The 27,688-nt window shown below is 37.8% G+C and overlaps 1 protein-coding gene across 3 annotated transcripts in view; it reads right to left on the minus strand.

The window, feature by feature from the left end:
- The window catches only part of fam193b (family with sequence similarity 193 member B), a 104,591-nt gene that overhangs the window by 39,396 nt on the left and 37,507 nt on the right, over positions 1 to 27,688 (minus strand). For all 3 annotated transcript variants that reach the window (XR_010018661.1, XM_063053590.1, XM_063053589.1), the window contains exon 3: positions 745 to 972. Coding sequence is in view for 2 of the 3 variants with exons in the window: in XM_063053590.1 (XP_062909660.1) it covers positions 745 to 972 (228 nt within the window). In the remaining variant the exon portion in view is untranslated. The remainder of the gene's footprint in view (positions 1 to 744; positions 973 to 27,688) is intronic.

A 27,688-nucleotide genomic window follows, 5' to 3' on the forward strand; every position in this document is an offset into this window, starting at 1 on the left:
CTTTGATTGTTGATGCAAAGGACAGGTGTTTGATTCAACTGGATACGAGTTGCCAACAAGTTGGCCACACACAAACTAAATCTTGCCATTACAATTAAGAATTCAATTCTTGTCACAGCATAAACGTCTCACCCAGCCCGTCGTCACTCATTTTTGTTTTAAATTAATCTGTGGTTCTTGAGATGCAGATGCAGACTTCTTGATAGGTCTAACCACGAGGCACAGGGGTCTTGTCAACTAAAACCTGGTTTTGGACAACAACTTAACTGCAGAGCAAATTTGTAGGATTTCCAATATGAACAGGACTCAAAGGGGTTGGGAAAGATAGCAAGATTTGATTTTAAAAGTTAAATAAGCTCTAGTGCCTCTGAGAAGTGGTAAGGTAGCCATGCATAAAACTCTTACTAAGTATTTAAAATGCGTTGCTGGAATAGTGCTCGTTGCCAAGAACAGTACAGTCACCAGAATTTGGATTTCAGGAGATTAAACAGCATTGAAAAAGATGCATTCAGATCTTTAACCTTTCCCATCAAACAGATTCAGTTTCCTGCATAATTTCTTTGAAGGCAAGCATCAATTGGATTCTCAGTAAAGATTTTTGATTTGATTTAAATATTTCAGAACCAAATCTCTTCCTTTAATTCATGAGAAGAGCATTGGATTTAAGTTTTAAGCTGTTCTCTTTTTGCCTCAACTCCATTTTCCTGCATTTCCCTCCCTCCTAGTTCCAAGATCTGTTCATACCTTTGTATGTATGCCATTAGGAGTGGTTGCACACGACTGAAGTTGCTGTGGATGAGGAGCACTGGATGCCAATGTCTGTCTATGCAATTGATGGCAGCAGTGGATTGCAGAGTGATGACATTTTTCTGTCGGTAACCTGTGGAGAATGGAAACTCCATCTCCTTCCATCAGTGTTCTCATTGACTCATCAGTCATTTCTTTATGTGCCTGACATTCACTTTGTCCTACCTGAAATAAAATAAGGTGCACTTTCAATTACTCATTTCCTACCACATATCTCAAGTGCACAGCAGATTTCTGCAAGAATACATTCACAAAATTATGTACAACTGTCAAACTAATTACTCTTATAAACTTAACATACTAAACCAGCACATTATTTTTCCAAATGTTAGAAATAAGGAGAGATAAAATTGTCCTTTCTAATTCTCTCCTCCAACTTGAACAGCAGAAAACACCTCTACAGAAAGCAACCGAACCAAAAATAAACAGCATCAGTTTTATAATTCATAGTCTGAGGCCCTGCCTGCAAACAGACACAACTCTGGTAACTCCTGAAAATGAAAACATGTTCATTTGTCCTTATTCTGAAAGACGAACCACACATGGCTCCTTAAGGTTGTTATACCAGGGGAGGTCATGGGGACGAGCTCCCATTACCTATTAAATGGTCCCAATGGCGTGCACCTCAGATAGCCTCTGACAACCAAGACCTGCTAGATGAGCTACTAAGCCCGATGGAACCGTTTTTACTAACAGGAGAATGGGCAAAAGCGGGTTACCGGTGCCTCAAAACCAGTCACTTCGGACAGATGTGGCTCTTCAGCTGTGGTTGGCAGCTCATCTAGAAGGAAAACTCAGATCTCTAACCTTTGCCACCTTACAGCCATTCCCAGTCTGGGGGAAAGCTTTGGGAGCAAACCCCAAGGAAAAATCTAAAGCTGGAGTCTCTAAGGTAGTCCTACATCGAGTTCAACACTGAGTGGCAACTCCTGTGAGACCACTGGTGCTAAACTGTATCGGTCTCTGCCCTTCCTTTGGATTCATCAGGTATGAGGAGAGGGGGCGCCTCCAGGATGGGCAACAACTTGCTCTCCTTATCTTACTGTCCTGGCTCAGGTATCACGCAGACAGTTAGTACTCAATATCCATGGTCGACCCCAACCAGCTGAGGGTCTCAACCACACGTGAAATTAGTCTTTTTAAAAAAAGGACCTTATTATGAGTGTAGAGATATATTATTAAGTACTAAAAGCAAATACAGAATCTGGCATTTATAGAGTACAACAGATTACACACATTTCTGCAGAAATAGTTAAATGGTGCTAATTCAAATATCCTCAAATAAAACTGAGTGCTAAAAAAATCTGAGAACTGCATTACATTTTCAGTATTGTTCACTCAGTATTAAATTAGCTTCCTTACTGAGATTTTAAAAATTAAATGTATTTCAATTAGCATACAGCAGTGTATGTTAATAAGTCTCTGTTTAGAGGTAGTTAATGCTCATGCTACATTACTTCTTTGCATTTAAAATACTTAATTTCCTTCTTCATTCAGCTAACACTGTGCTATTTCTGGAAAAGCAAGCAGTCTGCAATCTGTTCTCACCTACTTTATCTATATTCAGCAAATGTACAGAGTTGGAGCTTTAAATGCTAACAGTACTTGCTCCATTCAGCATTTAGCTCAACTTTCAATAATACTGGGAAAGATAAATGACTGACTGAGACTAGAAATATGGCTACCTTTGATTCTGTTATCATACATTTAAAAACACAAACCATTCACTCCATTACCAAATGACAGCACAAGCCATTAAACTCTCTAATAGGTCAGCTGGCTTAAAAAACAGATGATAATTGCCAGAAAAAGTCATTAACCATAGTAATCCACATCTACTGCCTCTCAAAGTCCAACCCTACCTTCCCATCGTGAGAGTTGGAAGCAGGTACGGCCGGCCACCAGGACTCTGGTGAAGTTGTTAGGCCAACCCCTATACAGTGGATGCAATGGATTACAGAAACACTGATGAACTCCAAACGGGAGGTCATTGATGGCCTATGGTCCATTGGGAGCTAAGGGCGCAAGAAGAAGAATCCATATATACTACATTATTCTGTGCCACAGATTGTCTCAAAAAAATACAAATGACTGGCTCTTTGCATTTTAGATCAGAAGCTACAGGTTGATCAAGCGACCTAGAAATACAAACCAAAAGAAAATGCTGGCAATCAGCAGGTTGCCAATTGATAACGAAATAACTAGACGTATTTATTCTAAGAATGGTATTGACAACAAGCAATGGCTTCAATTTCAAAATTTCACTTATATTTTTAAATCTTTGTGCCCCTACCCTGATTCCTTTGAATACTAACTTTCTAATAATATCAAGATTCCTCTAATTTTAGATTTATAGTTGTCCCCAATTTAATTATTCCATCTTTTGCAACTCTGGAATTTCTCCATATGTCACTACAGCTCAGCTTCATTTTCCTCACTTAAGACTTCCTCAAAATCCACCACTGTGATCTAGTCTTCGGCCATTTCTCATTATTGCTCCTTATGTAGTTTTTAATTAATTTTTGGTTGATAGTGCTCTTTGTGGTGCTAAAGCTATTCTATAAATAGAAGCTGTGATTGCCAAATGAAAATTGAGAAGCCAGCCAATTCAGCTGCTGATGCAACATTGACACAGTATTTGATATTGAAAGGATTTATGGAGGCTTGGGACGCAATGAGCCACCTGTTGGATGCAATTACTGCAAATAAAACTTGCTATTTGTGCATTTTATATGCTCATTAAGGTGATCAATGTCAGTACTGAAAAGTGCCAACACTTATTTTAGAAGCAGTGTCAGCATCAAGGTAAAACACACAAAGCAAAATATTTGAGCTTCAAACTTAAAAAATAAAGCCTCAAAACACCAATCTACAGCACCAATTATGCAACCTGTCCATGTAACAGAAAAGAACAAACAAGCCAGTTTTGAGATTTGGCTAGCAGAAAGATCAACAGTTTAGGGGTGGGTCTAATTGGAAAGAAAAAAGTTCAAAAGTTAAGGTACTGAAGCCTGAATGTCATACAGTGGTCACAGACACAAAAGGCTGCAGAGCATAGCTCAGATCTGAAGGTGGCGGCTGTAAAGTTATGGATGGATTTGTGAATAAGAACAGAAATAAAAGGTAGCAGAAATTTTGCATAGATAGGTGCTTTTGCAAATGCCCAAGTACACACCGCAGTACTTTAAGACACTAGTAAAAGCCATATTCAAAATACGTCAAAAAAAAAGTGAAGGGTGGAAACTGACGTACACGGTCTTTCTACTAATATTCAGTTCAGGGTTAAGACAGCGAAGCAAAGAAAATCTTCAGGAAATTCAGCTTGAAAGACCATTGGGGACAATAAAGAAACCCGAAGGAATAGGGAGTTTTTGGTAGGAGCTGGATGTAATTTCTTGGTGTCTTCCCATCATTTAAAGGAAGAGAAGCTCATCTACATTTCATTGACTTGTCCTTCCTTACATTCATATAACATCACCTACTTGTAAACCTACCAGCACATCATCAGCTCGGTTATACTGGTTCCCATACCCCTGCCATATTAGTTTAAACCACTCCCAACAGCTCTAGCAAACCTGCCTGCAAGGACATCTCTTGATCACATTGTAAAGTACCTTGTGTAGCTTGAAAAGTCTGGCCTGCAGAAGTACAAACCATGGATGGTAAAACAGGACTAGGAACATTTTTCCATTCACCACATTGAGACAAGCAAAAGGTTTTGTGGCATAAACTTTCTATTATTATATGCCTGCAGTGAAGCATACTTCCAGTATTCCAATCAACCACCAGCCTGGAGCATCTTCTCTTCAGGAGTAGCGAGCCCACAAGCTTCTAAAATAAGGTAAACAGACTACCACTGAGCACAAGTCTTCAAACTGCAAAATTAACTCTTTCCACAGTTGCCTGACCATTTCAGCATTTCCACAACTAAATTTGGTAAATGGGTTTACTTTCTCCCACATACTGAAAAATCTTATCTGTCCATATGGATTATTTCGTTACAACAGCGCACTGACGTAGTTCAGAATTTAGAGTAAATTGTTACAGCTACAAGCAGCTCTTAACTAGTGGATAAGCTTATTTTCAAAGGATGCAACTAGTTTCATCACTGACAATAACGAATGCAGAAGAACAAAACTGTATCATTAAGGAAGAGTCCACACTTGAAACCATTGTTTCACGTTAAGGATTAAGGCAAATAGGATCAAAGTGGGAAGAAATTGTTCAATGCTCTCTTTCTAGAATCCTCTACCTCAAATGTCTGTTTCGGTCAGTCAATATATATGCTCAAGACAGGTTTTTCAGCATTATGAAAGTCAACAGAATTGTAGACAGGTTGGACGAGTATTTATGACATAAAAGCCAGGATTTCACTGAAGTCAAAAGAATGAGAGGTCACATGGCCTGTACAGATTGCTATGTACAGTGGAATCTGGTTAATTGCTTAATCAGGGCAGCTGCTTATTTAGACCAACTCTTACAGAACAAACCCTAATTAAGAAAACTGTTGGGATTCCTCTCCTTTATTTCGGACACTATGTCACCTAATTGGGACAGGAGACTTTTGCTGAAATTTCTAACTAGTGTCTCTCACATGTACTTGTGTGGCCATTAAACCCTACACTGTGCTTAGAGCGAACAGTTTTTATATAGTGTCAATTGTGTACACTTCAGTTCAGAAGCAGTGATTTTTGTCGCTTATAGTTGACAAGAAATAAGCAGTAAGACAATTCAGCACCATTTTGTTCACTGCTGTATCAATCATTCAGGCTTACAGATGCCAGAAACAGCCAAGAGTTAAAACAAAACAATTTCACTACTTCAACAAGACACGCACTAGAAGAATTTGAAGGTATTGACAATCGTCTTGAACGTTACAACAAAAATGAAGATTTGGAAGATGCAGTCAACGAAAGCATTGTTTGAAGGCAGTCCATCACCTGCACTAGGTTTCTACGCTGACTTGTTCATTTACAGTCAATCTGAAGAACACGGCAGCTTACAATGGATGAATTCCTCTGTCAATAACTATAAGGAACTACAGTTTATATAGTACTGTAGTAGTATTGTTAGTGTTCTAATTTTGTTCTGTATTTTATTTAAATACATAATTTGTTATTCAGTAGTTTGTTTTTTTTATATACCTTTTTAAGTATATCCGTGAAACGTTGGCTAATTTGGGTAGCCGCTTAATTGGGCTGAAGTGTACTAGTCCTGATGCGTCCCAATTAACCAGAACCAATTGTACTTACAGCCAGATAAAATACTTAAGAGGGAAAATGTTTTAATTTTATCAAGTTAAAAATTGCAAATAATTTAAAAATTAAATTAGAAATTAGCACATGATGAAAGAGTAAGAGGGTGAATTAATCACTTACCTTGCTCTCATGCTCATAGGAATAAATGTACTGAAAACGACGCAAATGAATCTCTTGTCTGCTTTGCAGAAATAAAAAAAGTTTGGCGACCAAGTCGGCAAGGAAACTTATTTATTCAACTTAGCCAATGATACTTCTTGTAAGAATGCATCTTATATTCACTTGCCAATCAAACAACACACTGAAAATTTAACCAGTTTCACTGCATTCAACACCACATGGGAATAACTGTCAATTTTAAAAACCCAATGAATACCTTACTGATTAACTTTTTTTTTGATACAGCCAATACAAGGAAGTAGTAGTCCATAAAGAAACAAAATGTTTTAATTGCAATAGAAAGTTTGTGAAAACAAAAGCAGCTTGAATCTAGAATTTAAAGAAACACTGGAGGGACTCAAATCTCATGGCGCAACAGTAGCAGGTCCAATTCTTGTTCAGAAAGATGGATGTTCAAATCAAGTCAGGATCATAAATGTCATGTCAACTTTTGTCATTGTAGCATTTGCAGCGAGGCAATTCAGTGACCATTATCTGAACTTGGAACAGTTTCATGACATTAATAGTTCTGTGCAACAACTGACATGTTTTGCTTAAAATGGAGAGGGGGCAGTGAGGGTGAGAATGAAGTAGTTGAGAAAAGTACTCCTTACTGTTCAAAATTACCCAGTTTCCAATTACAGAAATCTACCAAAGATAAAACAATCATGAATGAAGATGGATTGATTTTAACAAATATCATATCTAAAATAAGTCACGATTAGTTTTTTCTTTTCCTGCTCCATTCACTAAAGTCTTACTTCATGCTTTTCTTAACTTCTAGCGCTGATAAGCATGCTTTTTTTTAAATCCAAATCTTGAGTAATTTTGCATTACTCAAATTTACATCAATGCTATACTCCCAGAAAGGAAGATAAAATGCATTAGGAAAAAATATAAATCACTAGACCATAAATGTACTATAAATGTATTACTAAAATATGTCCTATAGCGATTTCAAGGCCATAATCTTTCTTTCTTTATTAATCTTTTTATTGATTTTTTAATAAGGCAAATATACAGTCAAGAGGTGAATTCGTTCAAATACATATATCAGTTACATTATAAACCAAGATTAAGATAAATGTTGTCAAAATCATAGATAATGTTAAACTAGTGGAAAATATATAATAAAAAGAAGACGACAACAATTCTCCTCTTACCAGCTTATGAAAAGAAAGGGAAAAACATTGGATTTTAAATAAAAAGAAAAAAAAACACTACACCATAATAAAACAAAAAAAGGGACTGGGCAGTCCATTTTGAGGGTATGACAAAAAAAGAGAGAAATACTTTCTGATCAAATCTAAGCCTTCAAAAAAAAGATTGAAAGCGTAATAAATCAAATTAAATGAAAATATTGGATAAAAGGTCGCCATATTTGCTCAAATTTAAAGGATGTATCAAATGTCCGACTTCTTATTTTCTCTAAACTTAAACAGGACATAATGGAGGAAAGCCAGTAAATGACCGTAGGCCGATTAGAATCCTTCCACTTCAACAGAATGGCTCTCCTAGTCAGTAATGTCGAAAAGGCTATCATACGTTGAGTGGAAACAGGAATACTTCCTGCTTCTGATGGGATAATCCCAAAAATTGCCGTAAGCAAGTGAGGTTGTATATCCAGATCCAAAGCTCTTGATAGTGTTTTAAAAACACTTCTCCAAAAGTTACCTAGCTTTATACAAGACCAATACATATGAGTTAAAGTTGCCAACTCAGTATTATATTTGTCACAAATCGGATTAATATTAGGGAAGATACGCGCTAATTTATCCTTAGGAATGACGGGCACAAATAGATGAGTTGTTAACCAAATGAAAAATGTTAGTCCATTGATTATCTGTAAATGACTCGAAGTTCCAATTCCCAAGCGCGTTTAATTTTATCATTAGATATCATTTGTAAACTCAGTAACCGCTTATAGATTATAGCTATCAACCCTTTTTGAAATGGTTTAAACTGAAAGAGAACATCTATCATATTAAGTGGATAAACAGAAGGGTAGTTTGGTAACAAACCAAGTAAAAATTTCCTAATTTGTAAATATCTAAAAAAGTGTACATTAGATAAATCATATTTGTCCGCTACTGAGAAAAAGACATTAAACAGTCCCCTAAAACTAAATCTGAAGAAGTTATTATTCCCTTGGTTTTCCAAATTAAAAAGGCCTTATCCAAAGCTGACGGTTTAAAAAAAATAATTCAGATAAATATTACTAGAAAGAATAAAATTATTAAACTCAAAAAATCTACGAAACTGGAACCAAATCCTTAATGCATGTTTAATAACAGGATTAAGTTCTTGTCTGCTAATCTTAGAAAGCAAAACAGGAAGAGGAACTCCCAGTAAAGAGGCCAAAGAGAAACCTTTCACCGAGTTTGCCTCTAGATCCAACCATGAAGGTCATGCATGTATATCTAAATAGTGAACCCAAAAAGTAACATATCGAATATTGATTGCCCAATAGTACATTCTAAAATTAGGCAAAGCCATACCACCATCCTTTTTTAATTTCTGCAAAAAAAGTTTACTCAATCTAGGATTTTTATTGTTCCAGATGTAAAATGAAATTATAGAATCTATTCTACCAAAGAACTTTTTAGGAACAAAAGAGGGAACTGCCTGAAATATATATATAAAAATTTCGGTAAAACTATCATTTTAATAGCATTAATTTGACCTATTAATGATAATATCATAGGAGACCATTTAGAAAGCATTTGTTTGGTGTAGTCAATTAATGGAAAGAAAATTATATGTATATAGATCCTTAAAATATAATTTTAATACCAAGATAGGTAAAGTAATTTTTAGCAATAGTAAAAGGTATTTGATGTTTTTGATCCGAGTAATTATTAATAGAAAATAACTCACTTTTACGTAAATTTAATTTATAAACCAGAAAAACTACTAAATGCAGAAAGTATAAATAACATAGAAGGAATAGATTTCCTAGGATCTGAAATGAAAACTAACAGGTCATCTGCATATAACAAAACCTTATGTATTTTGTCCTCTCTGTATACCCTGAACTGTGTTAGAATCTCTAAGAGCGATAGCAAGGGGTTCTAAGGCCAAATTGAATAATAAAGAGCTAAGAGGGCATCCCTGTCGGGTACCCCTATGTAATCTAAAATATGGGGATTTTTGATTATTAGTTATAACAGCAGCCATGGGAACATGATAGATCAGTTTGATCCAGGAAATAAATCCTGGGCCAAAACCTCAAATAAGCAAGACCACTCCACCCTATCAAAAGCTTTCTCTGCATCAAGAGAAACAACACATTCAGATTCTTTAGATGGTGAAGAGTGAATAATATTTAATAATCTTTGAATATTAAAATGTGAATATCTATTTTTAATAAATCCAGTTTGATCATTAAAATTAACAGTAGGTAAGATATTCTCAAATCTATTAGCCAAAATCTTGGAGAGAATTTTAAAATCCACGTTCAATAAAGAAATTGGTCTATCAGAGGCGCTTTCAGATAAATCTTTATCTTTTTTTTGGAATTAAAGATATTGAAGCTTCGTAGAAAGTCTTCGGGAGAGCCCCAGAGGATATAGAGTCAGTGAAAATTTGACATAAATAAGGTATATCAGTAAAAGTCTTATAAAATTCCACTGTATATCCATCTGGTCCTGGAGCTTTAGCTGATTGAAAAGAGGATATAGCTCTTGCTATTTCCTCTTGTTTAATAGGTGCATCTAATATATTCATATCTTGAATAGAACTTTTAGGTAAATTCAATTTTTGCAAAAAACTATTCATAAAAGTAATATTATCTGAAAATTCAGACTCATAAAGATTAGAGTAGAAATCCATAAATGTCTTAATAATTTCATGAGGATCTACCATTGTAGTTCTGTCAGGTCTTCTTATTTTTAGAATCTGTCTTCTAGCCATACTTGTTTTTAACTGACCAGCTAATAATTTGCCTGATTTGTCTCCATGTATATAAAATTGGCTTTTGGATTTAAAAAGTTGCTGTTCAATAGGAAAAGTCAACAGCAAATCATGTTGGGCTTGGAGTTCCACCCTTTCCTTAAAGAGATCTTCACTAGGCGTTACTGAATAAAGTTTATCTATTTCTTTAATCCTATTAGTAATCAGCAAAAGTTCCGCCTTAGTTTTCCTTCTTAAACCTGCTGAATATGAAATTATCTGTCCCCTAAGAAAAGATTCTATAGTATCCCAAATAACCAAATTTGACATTCCCTCAGTTGTATTCAATTCAAAAAACAGAGGAATTTGTTCGTTAATAAAATTTACAGAAGTTGAATCTTGCAACAATGAAATGTTAAATCTCCACTGAGGTCTGTAAATATTATCATAAAGTTCCAAAGTTAGTTTCATAGGTGCGTGACCTAACAATGCAATCACAAGTACATTCAACAACAGAGGACACCAATCGTGTATCCAAAAAAAAATCAATTCTTGAATATTTATGATATACATGTGAAAAAAAGAAAAATCTTTTTCTTTAAGAAATTTAAATCTCCAAATACCGACCAAACCATATTCTGATAAAAAATTAATACAAGTCGCAGCTTTATTAGGAAGTGACGGATTGGTGGACGACCTATCCATCAACGGGTTAAAGTCACCACCCATAATCAATTTATATTCATTTAAATTCGGCAATACAGAAAATAGCTTCTTAAAAAAAATCAGGGCTGTCTGTATTAGGAGCGTATACACAAACTAAAGCCACCTTTTGACCACACAACAAACCAGTAACAATCAAATATCTTCCAATCAAATCAGTAACAGTATTAAAATGGACAAAAGGGATTTTAGAGTTAATAAAAATAGATACCCCTCTTTTTTTATTTACTGATAGAATGAAATAAGGGTCCCCTCCAAAATTTAAAAAAACGACTTTCATCTTGTTTACGAATATGCATCTCCCGTGCAAAAATAATATCTGCATGAAGTGTTTTTAATTTCTTAAAAATCTTTCTACACTTAATAGGTTGGTTCATACCATTTAAATTCCAAGATATTATATTGATTTTATTGAGATCCTTATTTAAAATTTAATTTGAAAGTTCTATAAAGTATTCTAACGCGCAGGCGCAGCCTAAACTGGAAGAAAGGTCGAAGCTTGACTCGATCAGAAAGCAGCAAGATGATTGACAAAGAAAAACCCCTCAGGACCGCCCAGTCGAAAAAAAAACTAACCTAATAGCCCCACCCACCTCTCCCAAAAGCCCGAAAGTCATCCAATAAGCAAACGGCAAGCTGAACTACTGACCTTTAACCTGTCTCGAGATGGCAGCCCCATTTACAAAGTAAAAAAAACACCACCAAGACATAACAAAGAATACATAAAGTAAACAAATTCCAAATATTTTCATATTGTGTCTTACAGTAACTAAAACCGAGTTAACGACGGCCATCTTAAATATATTTAAAATACACAGCCATGTACTCAAAAAAAGGAAGGCTAAGTACTAATATATACTACAACTAATATTAAAGACTTACAAATCAAGGAAAAGTAAATATATATGTATTAAGCTCAAAACTACATTAGCCGTTAAAGCAAGCAAACAACAGATCTAAGTAAGTTAACCAAGTCTGTATCTGAACATTGATAAAACGAAAAGCAAACTTTCATCAACGGGATTACAAACCACTCCCAGCTAAGGATCAACTTTTCAAATTGCTTGCAGAGTAGACAAACTCTTTTATAAATTTCCAACCATATTCTGGAGAATCAATCCATCTTAGACAAGCATCTGGTGGAGTAAGCATCAAACGTGTGGGATAGCGCAGGGACGGACGGAGATTCATTTTTAAAAATTCCGCCATCACTTCGCAATATTTGATTCTTTCAGCATAAATCTCTGGGGCATAGTCTTCCACTATACAAATCTGGACTTCATTAGAGATTAGCTTATCCCCTCTCCTTGCATTCCGAAGAATAGCTTCTTTGGCTGAAAAATAATGCACACAGAGAATAACAAGACGTGGTTTAATTCCGGCCGGTGATTTAATTTTGACTGATGATGTAAGACGTCCAATTCGGTGGGCTCTGTGCAATATCAGATGAGCTTCAAGAATGTCACCAAGAAGTGAATATAACATGTTCGAAAAAAACTTAAGTGGTTCACCGGTTTCCATATCTTCAGGTAAACCCAGTATACGTATATTCGTCCTGCGACTTCTGCTTTCCAAATTAATCATTTTCTTCTTAATCCTTGATAGTTCCGAAGTATTCTCATTAATTTTCTTTTCCATAAAAGATATCTTCAGATCCTGTTCCTTAATAAATTCATCCATTAATTCAAAATCTCTTTCAATTCTGTGATTGCTCTGCTTAAGTGTCTGACATTGATCTTCCAGACTCTTCAAAGACTCCTGAATAACAATGATGGTTTTTTCAAACAATACATTAGCTTTTGTCAGTTTATCCATTTTGGTATCCAACATACTGATCTTCACATTCATAGCTTCCATTAAAGAGAACATTTTTTCTAGAGTAAAAACTTCCTCCGATTTCTCCGTTTGCTGAGGTTCAGGAAGAGTTTTGCTGCTACGCAATTCAGTTCCAGCCATCGTATTTAAACCGTAAAATCCATCAGCAAGTATAATAAATCTTCAAACTTAAAACAGCTCTAGCAGTGGAAGAAGTAAGTTATTAAAAAAATGGAGCTGAGACAAAAAGACGTTTTACTCCATGCACTGCCAAATGGAGACTCTTCACCATAATCTTAATTCACAATTGAAATTATAGCCTTAAAGCAAGACTAGATTACCATTTTGTGACAATAGCCAAACATTCATTACTTATTTAATAGAAAGAACCCCAGAATTCTTCCTTAGTTTTATCTGCATTTGATCAAGCTGCATGATAATTAACTGTACGGTTCAGTATAATAGAAATTACACACCAAAACTTTGTTAATACACAAAAGTGCTATCCTGCAAGTCAAGTTATAATATTTCAGCATATTTAGTACTAAAGTTGTAAATGCATAACTTTTTTTAAAATTGGAATGGGAGTATAATTTACATCACAGTGCACCATTTTACCAGCCCACATAACCAAGGCCTGCTCGGTAAGAATACTGTTCAGGTAAGAGAAGAAATGTGGGAGTTCATATAAAATTAAGTAATATTTACAAGGTAGAGACTTAAAAGAAGGGCCAACATTTTCATAATGTTATCAAATAGTATTGTTTCGCAAAGACCAACATTCCAACTCCATAGGCAATACATTACTAAAATGCAAGAACAATCTAGATTTAAGAAAATTACATAATGATAGAGTAGCCATTTTGGCCCATTTGGCTCATTCCAGTTAACTGCATAGCAATTTCCATCACTCCCAATCCCCTTCTACTTAGTTTCAATACCCTTTTAAATTATTTCTTCACATGCTTATCAACTACATTTAGCCATGATCAAAGATTCTTTCCCATTTAGACCTTAAGGTATAGGTACAGAATTAGCCCACTCAACCCATCAAGTCTGCTCCATGGTTCATGGCTGCTTTTTTCCTGCAACCTTCTCTCCATAATCCTTAACCCCTTTACCAATCAAGCTTCAAAACCTGGGCCTCTGTTAAAAAAGGAAGACATCTCAGAGGCACTAAAATTCACATAGATATAAAGGAACCAGAGAAAGTTGAGAATGGAATGGCGTTGTTGCAGAAAGCAGAGAAATAATGGCAACACACGTAAAATGCTGATCACAAAATGGACAATGAACCCATGAACACTCTCAGTCATTTTCCTCTATTTTTGCACTAATTATTTAAATTTTATTTTTATACTGTATATGCTGTACTCACTGTAATTTAGTTATTATTATGTATTGCATGCAATGTACTGCTACCACAAAACAACAAATTTCATGACATCTGCCAGTGAAATTAAACTGGATTCTGAGGAACTCAGCAGGTCAGGCACCATCTATGGAAAAGAATAAACAGTCAATATTTCAGTCCAAGAACTTGCTTCAGGATTGGAAAGGAAGAAGATGCCAGAATAAAAAGGCAGGCAGAGGGGAAGGATAGCTAAAAGGTGATAGATGAAGCCAGGTGGGTGGGAAAGGTAAAGGGCTGGAGAACAGGGAATTCAATAGGAGAGGAGGGTGGAGCACAAGAGAAAAGGAAGGAGGAGGGGACCCAGGGGGAGGTGACAGGCAGGTGAGGAGAAGAGGTAAGAGGCCAAAGTGGGGAATAGAAGAGGGAAAGGGGAAGGGAAAAAAAATTTACCGGAAGGAAAAAAAATTGATGTTCATGCCATCAGGTTGGAAGCTACCTAGAAGAAATATGGGGTGTAATTTCTTTTTTGTTTCATTGTTATCTGTGCATTAAGGTCCCTTTCTTTCTTAGCAAAATTAACCAAAGAAGAATCAAAGAAAGAATGCGAGACAATTATTGATGCCTTGGGCACATTATTGCTTTCAAGTTGTCCCATGACAACTAAGCACAAAAACACTTGAAAACAACAAACAACCTTTCTGAATCGCCTACAGTTAAAAACTGCACCCAAATTTATCTTTTCTCATCCTCCAAACTGATCCTGGTTGTTTCTGGGTGGCAGTTATATCAGAATACAGCTTGGAATTTAATTACCATAAAGTGCTTAAGCAGAAATTCACCTTGCGAGACTGAATAATGTAGAGTCGAAGATAATGAGATCTAATCAATTCAGTACCTTTTGTTGTTCCATAGTTCAAATTAACTCCACTAACACAAGGTGGCGGTTAACACAAAATCAACTATCCACGTTAAATATAGGTGAAAAATCAATAAAAGGTTAACATTTTGCTGTAACAGGCCCCCAATGGTGGGGCCACATTTAGGTTATTTAATTACTTTACAAAATGCTGTAAGTACTTGTCAGTAACTAGGTAATTAACAAAACTGGGCATATGGGACAATAGCGAAAAGGACAAGCAACTGAGACAAGATGCTGTAAATTTAAAACTTATTAGTGAAAGAAATACCTTGGGTTCAGACTCTTATGCTGGTCTAATTACTTCTCTTCCTTTTTGCTGCTGACAACTCTGTATCTTTTCTCCATTTGATTTTGATTCTTCCTCCATACATCAAGCATACCATCACTAACATTCTCAACACATTAAGAAACCTTAGAAACTGGCACTTTTCTGGTTGCATCCTGCTGGTCTAAACAATCATAGTTACCATTTAGTCAATGCTTTTTACAATTCATTAAAACAGTTCTTCAATGTCCTTAAGATCAATCCTTCCCTCCGGCATAAAGCTTTCCATAAGGACGGCAAAGGGTAAAAATAAATTTGTTGGTCTTTGTCATTTTCTGCAGTTCAGGCTTAATCTTTGAAATTGAAAACAGTAACGTGCATTGTCTATGAGAATTTTCTATTTTTAAGTAATTTTATTTTGGATATTAGTCTAATGAAAGTTTCTGAGTTATATGTTCATATTCTACTCCAGGGCCCAAGTACAACCAGCTTGATATACAGTGAGTGCCCACTGTACAGGTTGCAGGACAATATCACTAGACAACAAAGATTTTGTTACTGAATAGTTCTGAGTGTATCTTTGGATTTATCAGAAGCTGATCACCTACATTTTCTGTAATCACCTATATTTGTTATTTCAATTGTTACGAGAATACACATAAAATTAAGATGTTTGCTGGCCTGGGCTAGCATCAGTGGCATCAGCAGTTGGTCTGCCACCTGCCCTCAGGGGAAGGAGAGATAAGGAACAATGGAGCAGCGTCTGGAGATGTGTAATGAAGGGATGTGGGAGAGAGAGCTGTCTGGAGCGGCTCCCCCCTTTGAACCCTGAACTGTTTGAAGTGATGGACAGGCGATACCCCAGCAGGGGGATAAAAAGGGACAGGTTCGCTAAGACAGGGACACACACGCCACCCGAGGTAACGAGACCCTGGAAGCGGTGCGCCTCTCACGAGTGGGTGAGAAGTACCAGACAACGACAAGGGTGGAAAGGTACGATCAGCGGGAACCCGGTGTGTGTCCGCCCTTGCCTGGGTGCCGGGTTCACTGCAGAGGATCGACCGCATCTGGAGGAGGGGTCACAGTCGGTGACCTCAGGTGACATCACCAAGGACCCGCCCAAAAGCTGTTTGTGAGCCATCTCGCTGGTCTGTGAGCCATCTCGCTGGTCTGTGAGTGAAGCAGTGTTCTGAATGATCAGTTGTTCCTATTCTGTCTCTCTTCCCCCACCTTGTCCATCGCCATGGCAACGATTACTGCGAACTGAACTACTAACTGGACTGAACTTTGAGTCATTTTGAAATTGGTCATTTACCCCTAGACAACGATAGAGCTTGATTGATGCTGTTATCTTAATTCTGTGCACATGTGCGTTTATCATCGCTGAACTGTTGCATTTATTATCTTTTCGATTACTGTGTTGCTCGTTTCTTTAATAAAACTTTCTTAGTTCTAGTACTCCAGACTCCAACTGAGTGATCCATTTCTGCTGGTTTGGCAACCCAGTTACGGGGTACGTAACACAATTCATAACTCGCCAATTAAAATGTTGCCCACAATGCAAGAGGAAAAAGTTTTCTATCTTGTCCAGGCATGCCTGAGCATGTTGAAGCAGGGCAGATGCTTCATGGCAGGACAGGCTTTAGAAAGGCTATAAAAGCATCATGCACACACCGTTCTATGCATTGCATTTACATCCATATTGGTTTGCAATCATGTTGATGTATATGCTCCACGTGCATGGCATAATGCTTGTGCTTATTATAATAAAGTAATTGTATTTTCAGGAGTATTTGTGATAGCAAAATGTCTTGCCAATGCTGCAACAGCTGCAATACTTTCAGATGTATTTCTGACAAGTACACACTTAAACCTCAAAGACAGAGCATGACTCTTCTTATTAAGAAAGCCTATGAGCTCTACTTTGGATGTAAAATTGGCGACCATGACAAAGCCTGGTCTCCTCACATTTGCATTCCCATTTAGATTTCTTCCCTGCAAATCTTGGTGCTGTCAGTAACGAGCATGTTGAAAGGTTTCACCAGGATATTGCAGACATGGAGAAATGGTATCAGGGCAACTGGAATCCTTCAATGCCGGCTGATTATTTTTGGACACTTAAATGAGAGTCCTCAAGCACTGAGAACAAACAAAAATACAAATACCTATGTCTGGATGCTGTTTATTGACTACAACACAGCATTTAACACAATTATTCCTACAATTCTGACTGAAAAGCTCCAGAACCTGGGCCTCTGTACCTCCCTCTGCAAATGGATCCTCGACTTCCTAACTGATAGATCATAATCTGTGCAGATTGGAAACAACATCACCACCTCGTTACAATCAACAATGGCACACCTCAGGGATGTGTGATTAGCCCACTGCTCCACTATCTCTACACCCATGACTACGTGGCAGGGCACAGCTCAAATGCCATCTATAAATTTGGCGATGAAACACCGTCGTTGGCAGAATTTCAGATGGTGATGACAGGGTGTACATGAGTGAGATATATCAGGTGTGGTGTCATAGCAACAAACGTGCACTCAACATCAGCAAGACCAAAGAAATGATTGTGGGCTCCAAAAAGGGTAAGACGAAGGAATACACACCAGTCCTCATCGAGGAATCAGAAGTGAGCAATTTCAAATTTCTGTGTGTCAATATTCCCGAGGATCTCACCTGGACCCAACATATCAGTTCAGCTACAAAGTAGGCTTGAGAGCATCTATATTTCATTAGGAGTTTGCGAAGATTTGGTATGCCTCCAAAATCACTCAAATATTTCTTCAGATGTACCATGGAGGACATTCTAACTGACTACGTCATCGTCTGGTATTCGAGGGGGACAACTGCACAGGATCAAAGTAAGCTGCAGATAGCTGTAAATTTCATCAGCTCCATCATGGGCACTAGCCTCTGCAGTATCCAGGACATCTTCAAGGAGTAATGCCTCAAAAAGGCGGTGTCCATCATTAAGGACCTCCATCACCCAGGTCATGCCTTGCTCTCATTACTACCATCAGGAAGGAGGTACCGAAGTATGAAGGCACACACTTAACAGTTCAGGAATAACTTCTTCCTCTGTACTGTAATAACTCATGTTTCTTGTACTCTATTATTGTGTATTGTATTGTACTGCTGCAGCAATGTCAACAAATTTCACAATATATGCTGATATTAAACCTGATTCTGAAATTATCAAAACATTTTAGCTTAGTTGAACTACTGCAAAGTATCAACACTGTTATGAAATTAAACTCATTATATTCAATAAAAGTTAATTCCTTGTTTCTCCAAATTCCTATGTGATACCAGTCATCTGAAACTACATTTGTGTTCAGCCTCAAGTGGTCTAACAAAACAAAAAAAAAATTCTCAGGAAGCAACACTTACAAAAAAATGTTGTCCAATGTATTCAGTCCCCACAACTGTTTTCACAAATTAATGTCTCATTTTCTAAATTTGAAATATATTGAAGTAAGATTTTGAACTAATCTAAAAAATATTGTGCATCGTGTCAAATCAAAAGAAAAATTCCAAAACCTGACAACAATTTACTAAAAATTAAAAGCCAAAATTATGTCATTGAAAAAGTATTCATCCCCTTTATAATTATACTTTATAACTATGCTAACTTTCCTCAGGTCCAATATTGCCTTACCAATTCACTTAATTTGTTGATGAAGAAAATTGAAAAATCAGCTGCTTTCAGTGAATTCGTAAGAATAAGTAGCTGCTCTCTAAGATCCATCAGTATGGCAGATTTTTAACAGAACAAACCAAAATGACGACGAAGCAACATTCATAACAAGTCAGGCAACTAATAATAGAGAAGCACAAATATGGGGAAGGGTACAGACCATCTTAAAGGCACTGGCCATACCTCAGAGCTCAGTGTAGTCCATCATGAAAAAGAGAAAAATTAAGAGATCAAAGCCACACTGCCTAGGTCAGACCACCCCTCTAAACTTAGTCGCTGGAGAAGAATGGCACTTGTAAGAGAGAATACTATGATGCCAACAGTCACTCAGAGAACAGAAGTCAGTGGCTGGTCACGGTCCCACAATCTCTAAGCTTTTCACAAAAGGGTATTTATGGAAGTGACAAGGAAGAAGCCCTGGCTTTAAAAAAATCCTTGCCCGTAAAAACTTTGCAAAGCATCAGTTAAAAGATACTGCAAAGATGCAGAAGAAGGTCTTGTGGTCTGATGAGACTAAGGTAGAACTTTTTGGCCTCAACACTAAGTGGGATATGTGGTGTAAATCTAATAGGGTGCATATGTAAAGAATGCTATGGGGATGCCTTTTGGCAGCAGGGACTGAAAATCTGGTTAGGATTGATGGGAAGATGAATGCTGCTAAATACAGAGAGATCCTGCATAAAAAACCTGCTAGCCTCTGCCAAAGTTTGAACTGAGGAGGATGTTCGTCTATCAGCCAGACAATGACCCAGAACATGCTGCCAACTCAACCATGAAGTGACTTCAAATAAAGAAAATTGAGGTCCTTGAGTGGCCCAGAGTCCTGACTTTAACCCGACTGAACATCTCTGGCAAGACCTCAAATCTGCTGTCCACCACCACTCCCCAAATAACCTGGCACTGCTTGAGCAATTCTGCAAGGAAGACTGGGCAAATCTTACTCCATCACATTATGCAGTGCAAACAGAGACTTATGCAAAAAGACTAGTCATTGTAATAGCTGCAAGAGGTGGTCCAATGAAGTACTAACCAAAGGAGATAAATACTTCTGAACTGTTGACATTTCAGTTTTTGAATGTTTAGCTTTTCATGTTCTACAATTTTCCCTGTTATTTGGGCTCTACTATAACAAAAGGAGCATGTAATACACAAATAAACATTCTCAGTTAAATTGATCAAAATCTCTGGCTGTAATACTGATTTATGTGAAAAGGGGTTGAGGGCTGAATACTTTTACAAGGCACTGCAAAAGCTAAAGGAACATAGTACTGATTGAAGGACCATCTTAAGTTAAGGATAATAAACTAAAGTCTTGTCCTCCCACAAAGACTGAATTTTTTTGAAAAAAAATTCTCTACATTTTTCAGGGACAAATAGGTGAACTCACCTAATATCAAGGACAACATTTACTCTTAGCCAAAATAACAATTTAATTGTATGTTTAACATGTACTCTGGGAGCTAAGCTAGAGCCATTCCTATAGAACAGTAACCAGAACTGCACTTAACATTCCAGTTGCAGCCTAACCAACTTGAGTGATCACTCCTTATGTCAAAACAATAGCCGAACAAGAAACAACTAAATGGCTATGAAACACTTCGCAATATATCTCTTAAGACTTCAAGGTATGAAAGTATCAAAATTTCTTTTAAAATTTAAACTGATTATCTTGCAAAACTAGTTTAAAATGTATGCCAATATCCACTGGCATTTTGTACCTCCTAATGAGCTGTATTGTAGCTATGACTGAAGTACAGCATGATTTACAGTAAAATTTTGGCAAAATTCTGTTTGCACAGTATAGTTCTGTTATCCTCCATGAGAATGGAAGAATGAAGCCTTCATGATCACTTTGTAATGAACTGACTTCATGAGGGCTTTACATGAAATGTGTAAACAGCAGGATCGTTCCAGAAAAATATAGTGAATGGAAGACAAGAGCACGTACAATAAAATGAATCCTAGTCACTCCAAGCATGAGAAATGGAGAAATTATCCAATTCTCTCTATACCGGACAAGAATAGCAGGGAAATGAGTACATGCAGCAAATTCACAAAACTGAAGTACTTGCAATACAGACTTGTTTGATTTCTCATGCAATCAAATAGATGCCCTAAAGAAAAAAAACTCTTAACAAACTTCTATTTTAAACAAGTTCTGAAATGGGAAATAAACCAGAATATCATAAACAAAATATTCTGCAGATGCTGGAATCAAAGCAACACTCACAACATGCTGGAGGAACTCAGCAGGTCGGGCAGCATCCGTGGAAATGAACAGTCAACATTTTGGGCTGGAACCCTTCGTCAGGACTGAAGAGAGAGGGGCAGAGGTCCTATAAAGAAGGTGGGGGAGGGTGGGAAGGAGAAGGCTGGTAGTTTCCAGGTGAAAAACCAGTAAGGGGAAAGACAAAGGGGTGGGGGAGGGGAAGCAGGGAGGTAATAGGCAGGAAAGGTGAAGGAGGAATAGGGGAAAGCACAATGGGTAGTAGGAGGCGGAACCACGAGGGAGGTGATAAGCAGCTGGGGGAGGGGGCAGAGTGAAACTGGGATGGGAGAAGGGAGGGAGAGGGAATTACCGGAAGTTGGAGAAATCAATGATCATACCATTATGTTCATTCCAGCAATTCCCTCCCCCATCCTCCCCCCACCTTCTTTATAGGGCCTCTGCCCCCTCCCTGTTCAGTCCTGATGAAGGGTTCTGGCCCGAAACGTTGACTGATCATTTCCACGGATGCTGCCCGACCTGCTGAGTTCCTCCAGCGTGTTGTGAGTGTTAACCAGAATATCATGTCATTTTGTATCCCCAGCATTTGTCTTATACAGTATTCAAAGAGTGTTAATAACAGTTGTTTCAAGCACAACTATACAAGTTATCAAAAAGATTCTTAAAGTTTGATATAAAAACATTAAGCTTTGCTCCTAATGAGCACAACTAAAGCTTGATTACTTTCACTAATGAGTCAAATGAGAAACTGAGATTTTTTTTGTATGAATCAAAAGGGGGAAATCCCATACTTCAAAAATGAATGAAGTTGACAAGGCAAAATTGGAGGGAGAGATAACAAAAACAGATCTATGACAAACCCGAATTTAAACACTGAAGATCTGAAAATATAGACAGGGAATGTGTAGAATTGCTACACAGCATCATAAAAAAATGAAGTAATATTTTCGAATATTGACCTTATAGAAGGGAGAGGAAGAGAAGAAATGGAGAAGGGTTATTCAGTTGATTCTTTAAAAGTGATATTCTCACTTTGGACAAAGACATGATAAAATTTTAGAAAAAGAATGCATTTAAGGCTACATTTTCAATAGACCAAGATTATAAATAGATAAAGGTGGACAAAAAATAAGGTGAAGGGATACTCGCTGTTGATTTTATTTACAAGAGCATTAAAAAAAAACTGGCAGTTCATAATTGACTTTGTTGCCCTCAGTGGCACGCAGGCAATCTCCTTATATAACTAGTTTCAATACAGCCTACCAATGGAAGTGAGCAACTAATCTGCAAGAACTGACAAAAAAGACCAGATGAATAGGTGAAGATGGAAAGTTTGGGGATCTACTAACTAGTAAGAGTAAGAATAAGGGCAGTACCATATTGTGGGGTAGGGGTTGGGGAGGTGGCTGGGGAAATCCTCTTACAATACAAAGTATGGATTAATGAATGACAAGCCAATACGGTTGTGCAAAAAGCAAATTGGGTTTAACCAACCTGAGTTTCTTGATGAGATAATGGAGATTGTATGATGACTCTCAAACAACATTTGGTAAGATTATACATACCAACAAAATTGACCCAATAAATAAAAAAAAGGAAAGCAGCAGCATGATAGGAACATGGCTTTAATGCACAAAATAACAGGATATGTTTCCTTTTAAAATAAGAAGGTCAACGGTAAGGTTTCCAAGAATCAATGAGAGCTGCCTCCTTCATGTATTTGGTGACTTGGACTTGGCAGGGATACAATTTCTAAGTTTACACTTGACATGAATCTTGGAAGTACAGTAAACAGTAACAGAATTCAAAGGAACACTTCATAATAGGCAATAATATTCATAGGCTGGTAGAAATGGTGGACATGACACAGAAGTTAAAAGTGAATCATTTTGATAGGAAGAATGCTCAACACATTCAGAAAGCTTGTAATAAAAAGAACACAGGTTCCAGGAAGTTTTAAAACAGATGTGCAAAATACAAGAGTAAGGAAATTATAATGAACCCCTTTACAATCCTGGTTAGACTACAAATGGAGGACTATGTCCAATTCTGGGCACAAGATTTTAAGAAAGTAGCTCACCCAGACAGCTTTCAGGCAAGATTTTCTATAATGGTTACAGGAATACGCTGGAGGAAAAAAAACTGGTATTGATCTCTATAAAGCCCAACAGAGGAGATTTAATTCATTTGACAGGTCCAGTCAAGTAAATACCTTGAAATTGTTCCCACTGGAAAAGAAACATTAAAGAAGATTCCAGAAAGATGCACCACCACAGACAATGATGTTTTGGAGAAAAATTAGATGGTAATACGTTTAATAATACGTTTGGTAATATGTTTAATAAGCATAGGGTAATCCATGCAAAACTACATGACAAAACAACAAAAGCTTTTAGGATGAATGATATCTTATTGAATAAATAACAGTTGAGAAAAGCAAACATTGGCACATGGTTATCAAAGCACAAATACAAAGAATTGGGGTCAAATTGGGGTAAAAAAAAATGTCAAGAGCTGTGAGAAATGGTCAGGCATCACATTCAGTCAAGATTGAGGTAGGGGCAAGTGTATTGAGGATACAGAAGGAAGAGCTTTACAGTGTTCACATGACAAGGTGCAATTGACCTGAAAGTATTAGAGACCAACAGAGAGAGGGGAAAAGGGAAAAAATATTTTTATCACGACTTCCATCATCATTAAATCTGGGGTGGGGTGGGGTGGGGAGGGGAGGGGATAGAATACAACAGAAACAGGCCCGTCTACGTAGATCTATTTTTCCACTGATCCTATCCTATCCCATTTCCTTCTCATCACATTCCCATCAATCCAGCAGTTTCTTACTACTCATCGACACTATGGACTTTCTATAATTGCAATTAACCTCCCATCCAATATTTATACTGCAGGGAATTCTTTCAGCAGCAGGGACTAAAAATCTGGTCAGAACTGATGGGAAGATGAATGCTGTTAACTGGGAAGGAGGTTCATCTTTCAGCAGGGCAACGACCCCAAAGCACACTGCCAGAGCAACCATGGAGTAGCTCCAAATGGAGAAAACTGATGTCCTTGAGTGGCCCAGTCAGAGTCCTGACCTTAACCCGATGAAACATCTCTATCAGGATCAAGACTGCTGTCCATCGCCGCTTCCTAACAAATCAGGCACAGCTTGAGCAATTTGTAAGGAGGAAAGGGCAAATCTTGCTCCGTCACTTTACAAAGCTATTAGAATCTATAATAGTCCAAAAAGACTACTGGCTGTAATAGCCACAAGAGATGCTTAAACTAATTACGGAGCAAAGGGGGATGAATATGTTTGAACCTTTGTATTTCAGTTTTTGAATTTTTACATAGAAACATAAAGCTGTGCCAAACATGTCCTTATTTTATAACTACCTAGACTTACCCATAGCTCCCTATTTTTCTAAGCTCCATGTACCTATTCACGAGTCTCTTAAAAGACCCCATCATTTCCGCCTCCACTGCCGCCGTAGGCAGCCCATTCCACGCACTCACAACTCTGCGTCAAAAACTTACCCCTGACATCTCCTCTGTACCTACTTCCAAGCAACTTAAAATGATGCCCTCTCGTGCTAACCAATTCAGCCCTGGGAAAAAGCCTCTGACTATCCACATGATCAATGCCTCTCATTATCTTGTACACCTCTATCAGGTCACCTCTCATCCTCCATCGCTCCAGGGAGAAAAAGCCAAGTTCACACAACCTGTTTTCATAAGGGATGCTCCCCAATCCAGGCAACGTCCTTGTAAATCTCCTCTGCACCCTTTCTATTGCTTCCATGTCCTTCCTGTAGTGAGGTGAACAGAACTGAGCACAGTAGTCTATGTGGGGTCTCACCAGGGTCCTATATAGCTGCAACATTACCTCTCAGCTCTTAAACTCAATCCCACAGTTGATGAAGGCCAATGCACCATATGCCTTCTTAACCACAGAGTCAACCTGCATAGCAGCTTTGAGTGTCCTGTGGACTCGGACCCCAAGATCCCTCTGATCCTACACGCTGCCAAGAGTCTTACCATTAATGCTATATTCTGCAATCATATATACTTTCTTCTTCATGTGCCTTGAGTGTTGCACGCTTGGGCAATCATGGCATTCTACATCAAACGATGCCACGCAGCGTCAATGATATGTCGCACACTTAGATCTGTTAGTTCTTTCACAGTGTTCATATATTTTCTTCTTTGCCTTCCTCTTCCGCGTTTCCCTGGCATACGGCCTTGTAATGTAAGGCGGTATGCAAGGCATTCTATTTCTCCCTTTCTGATGACATGGCCCAGGAATTTAAGTTTCCTCTCATGTAATGTTCTCATTAAAGATCTTTTTGTATGGGCACGTTGGAGCATCGTCTCATTAGTTACCCTATCTCTATATGACATTTTCGGCATTCTTCTAAGAAACCACATTTCTGCTGCTTTAAGTTTCTTTGGAGTTCTGGTGTTTTAGTCCAGGGTTCAGAAGCATACAGCAAGATTGACTAGATGTAACATTTTAGCAGCTTAAGCCTTGCTGTTATAGAAATGTGTCTGTTGGTAAAAATGGGTTTCAATTTTTGGAAGATGGTTTTGGCAACGGCAATTCTTCTTTTCAATTCTACTTTATTTCTAGCATCTTGTGATATAAAGCTACCAAGGTACAGGTTTCCCCCGCTATCCGAAGGTACAGCGTTCCTATGAAACAGTTCATAAGCCGGAATATCGTAAAGTGAATAAGCAATTACCATTTATTTATATGGCAAAAAATTTTGAGCATTCCCAGACCCAAAAAAGAACCTACAAAATCATGCCAAATAACACATAAAACCAAAAATAAAGCAACATATAGTAAAAGCAGGAATGATAGGATAAGTACACAGCCTACATAAAGTAGAAATACTTTTCTGCGGCACTATATAGCGCAGCGAAAATCTCGCAGGAGCGCTCTCAGCAGAAACACTCTCTCCGGTAACCTTTAAGTTATGAAGCTGCCAAATCATACCAAATAACACATAAAAATACACAGCCTATATAAAGTAGAAATAATGTATGTACAGTGTAGTTTCAGTTACCAGAATTGGGAAGACTCCAATAAACTGCCGTTTCTTCACAGTTAAACACTTGCTTATATGAATAACCACCTGACGCAATCGGCAATTGCCTCTGATCTGGGCCAACATTTACGTGCCAGGCGGCACCTAATTAATTAGCTTGTTTATTTCAGCTTTTTTCTTAAGATGTGCTGGGTGCATTCCGACTACCACTGCACTCTTCGCAGCAATGTATCAGTCCGCGGCCCGGAGGTTGGGGACCACTGCTTAAACTATGAAGCTGCCCTCGCCTCAGAAACCGATGAAACCACCCACGACTACCTTTACATTCCACTTTCGCAACACTTTCATCAACATCGTCCAGTGCTTTCTGTTTCAGCTGATTAAAAAGACTGACTGATTTCTCAAGTATAAGAATACTTAACGGAACACCACGCTTTGTACAACCATCAATTCACTCAATTTTATCCATTATTGGATGCCGACTAAGAGAGACCACTTTGCTACGAGCAGAACCAACAGTAACATTGGCAGCTTTCAAAATTCTTTCTCTCTGCGTATAAATAGTGTGAATGGTGGACACAGGCAAGTTCAACGCACGGACAACGTCCTTATTTCGTTCACCACGATCGAAACACTTAATTATGTCTAGTTTTACTCTAAGTGTAACACCCTTACACCCTTTTAGGCTTTTCCGATACCTTAGAACTCATCTTGCTAACGGATGCACAAAATAAATCGAGATAAAGCACATGTTTAAGCAATGCCAGCTAGAATGCAGTTCTGGGGAAGGAGCTTGGCTGTTCAGGCACATGCTGCCTTTTTTCACACGCTGCCTTTTTTTGTAACAGTGAAAACACCTTCTGTTAGCGGAAACAGGTAACTAATATAGGTCTTTCATAACAGCGAGGTGCTGTAAAGCGAACGTTCGGAAAACGGGGGGCCACCTGTAATTAAGGCTGGTCATTATAGCCATCATATATGCCCTATCAAAATGAACCACTTCACACTTATCTGGATTGAACTCCATCTGCTACTTCTCAGCCCAGCTAGCCCTCCACATTATCCACAACACCTCCAACCTTTATGTCATCAGCAAACCTACGAACCCATCCCTCCACTTTCTCATCTAGGTCATTTATAAAAATCACAAAGAGTAGGGGTCCCAGAACAGTTCCCTGAGGCACACCACTGGTCACCAACCTCTATGCAGAATATGACCCATCTACAACCACTCTTTGCCTTCTGTGGGCAAGCCAGTTCAGGATCCCCTTGGATCCCATGCCTCCTTACTTTCTCAATAAGCCTTGCATGGGGTACCTTGTCAAATGCCTTGCTGAAATCCATATACACTGCACCTACGGCTCTACCTTCATCAATGTGTTTAGTCACATCCTCAAAAAAAATTCAATCAGGCCCGTAAGGCACGACCTGCCTTTGACAAAACAATGTTGACTATTCCTAATCTTATTATGCCTCTCCAAATGTCCGTTAATCCTGCCTCTCAGGATCTTCTTCA

The sequence above is a fragment of the Mobula hypostoma genome, chromosome 7 (genome assembly GCF_963921235.1).
Source record: "Mobula hypostoma chromosome 7, sMobHyp1.1, whole genome shotgun sequence".
NCBI lineage: Eukaryota > Metazoa > Chordata > Chondrichthyes > Myliobatiformes > Myliobatidae > Mobula > Mobula hypostoma.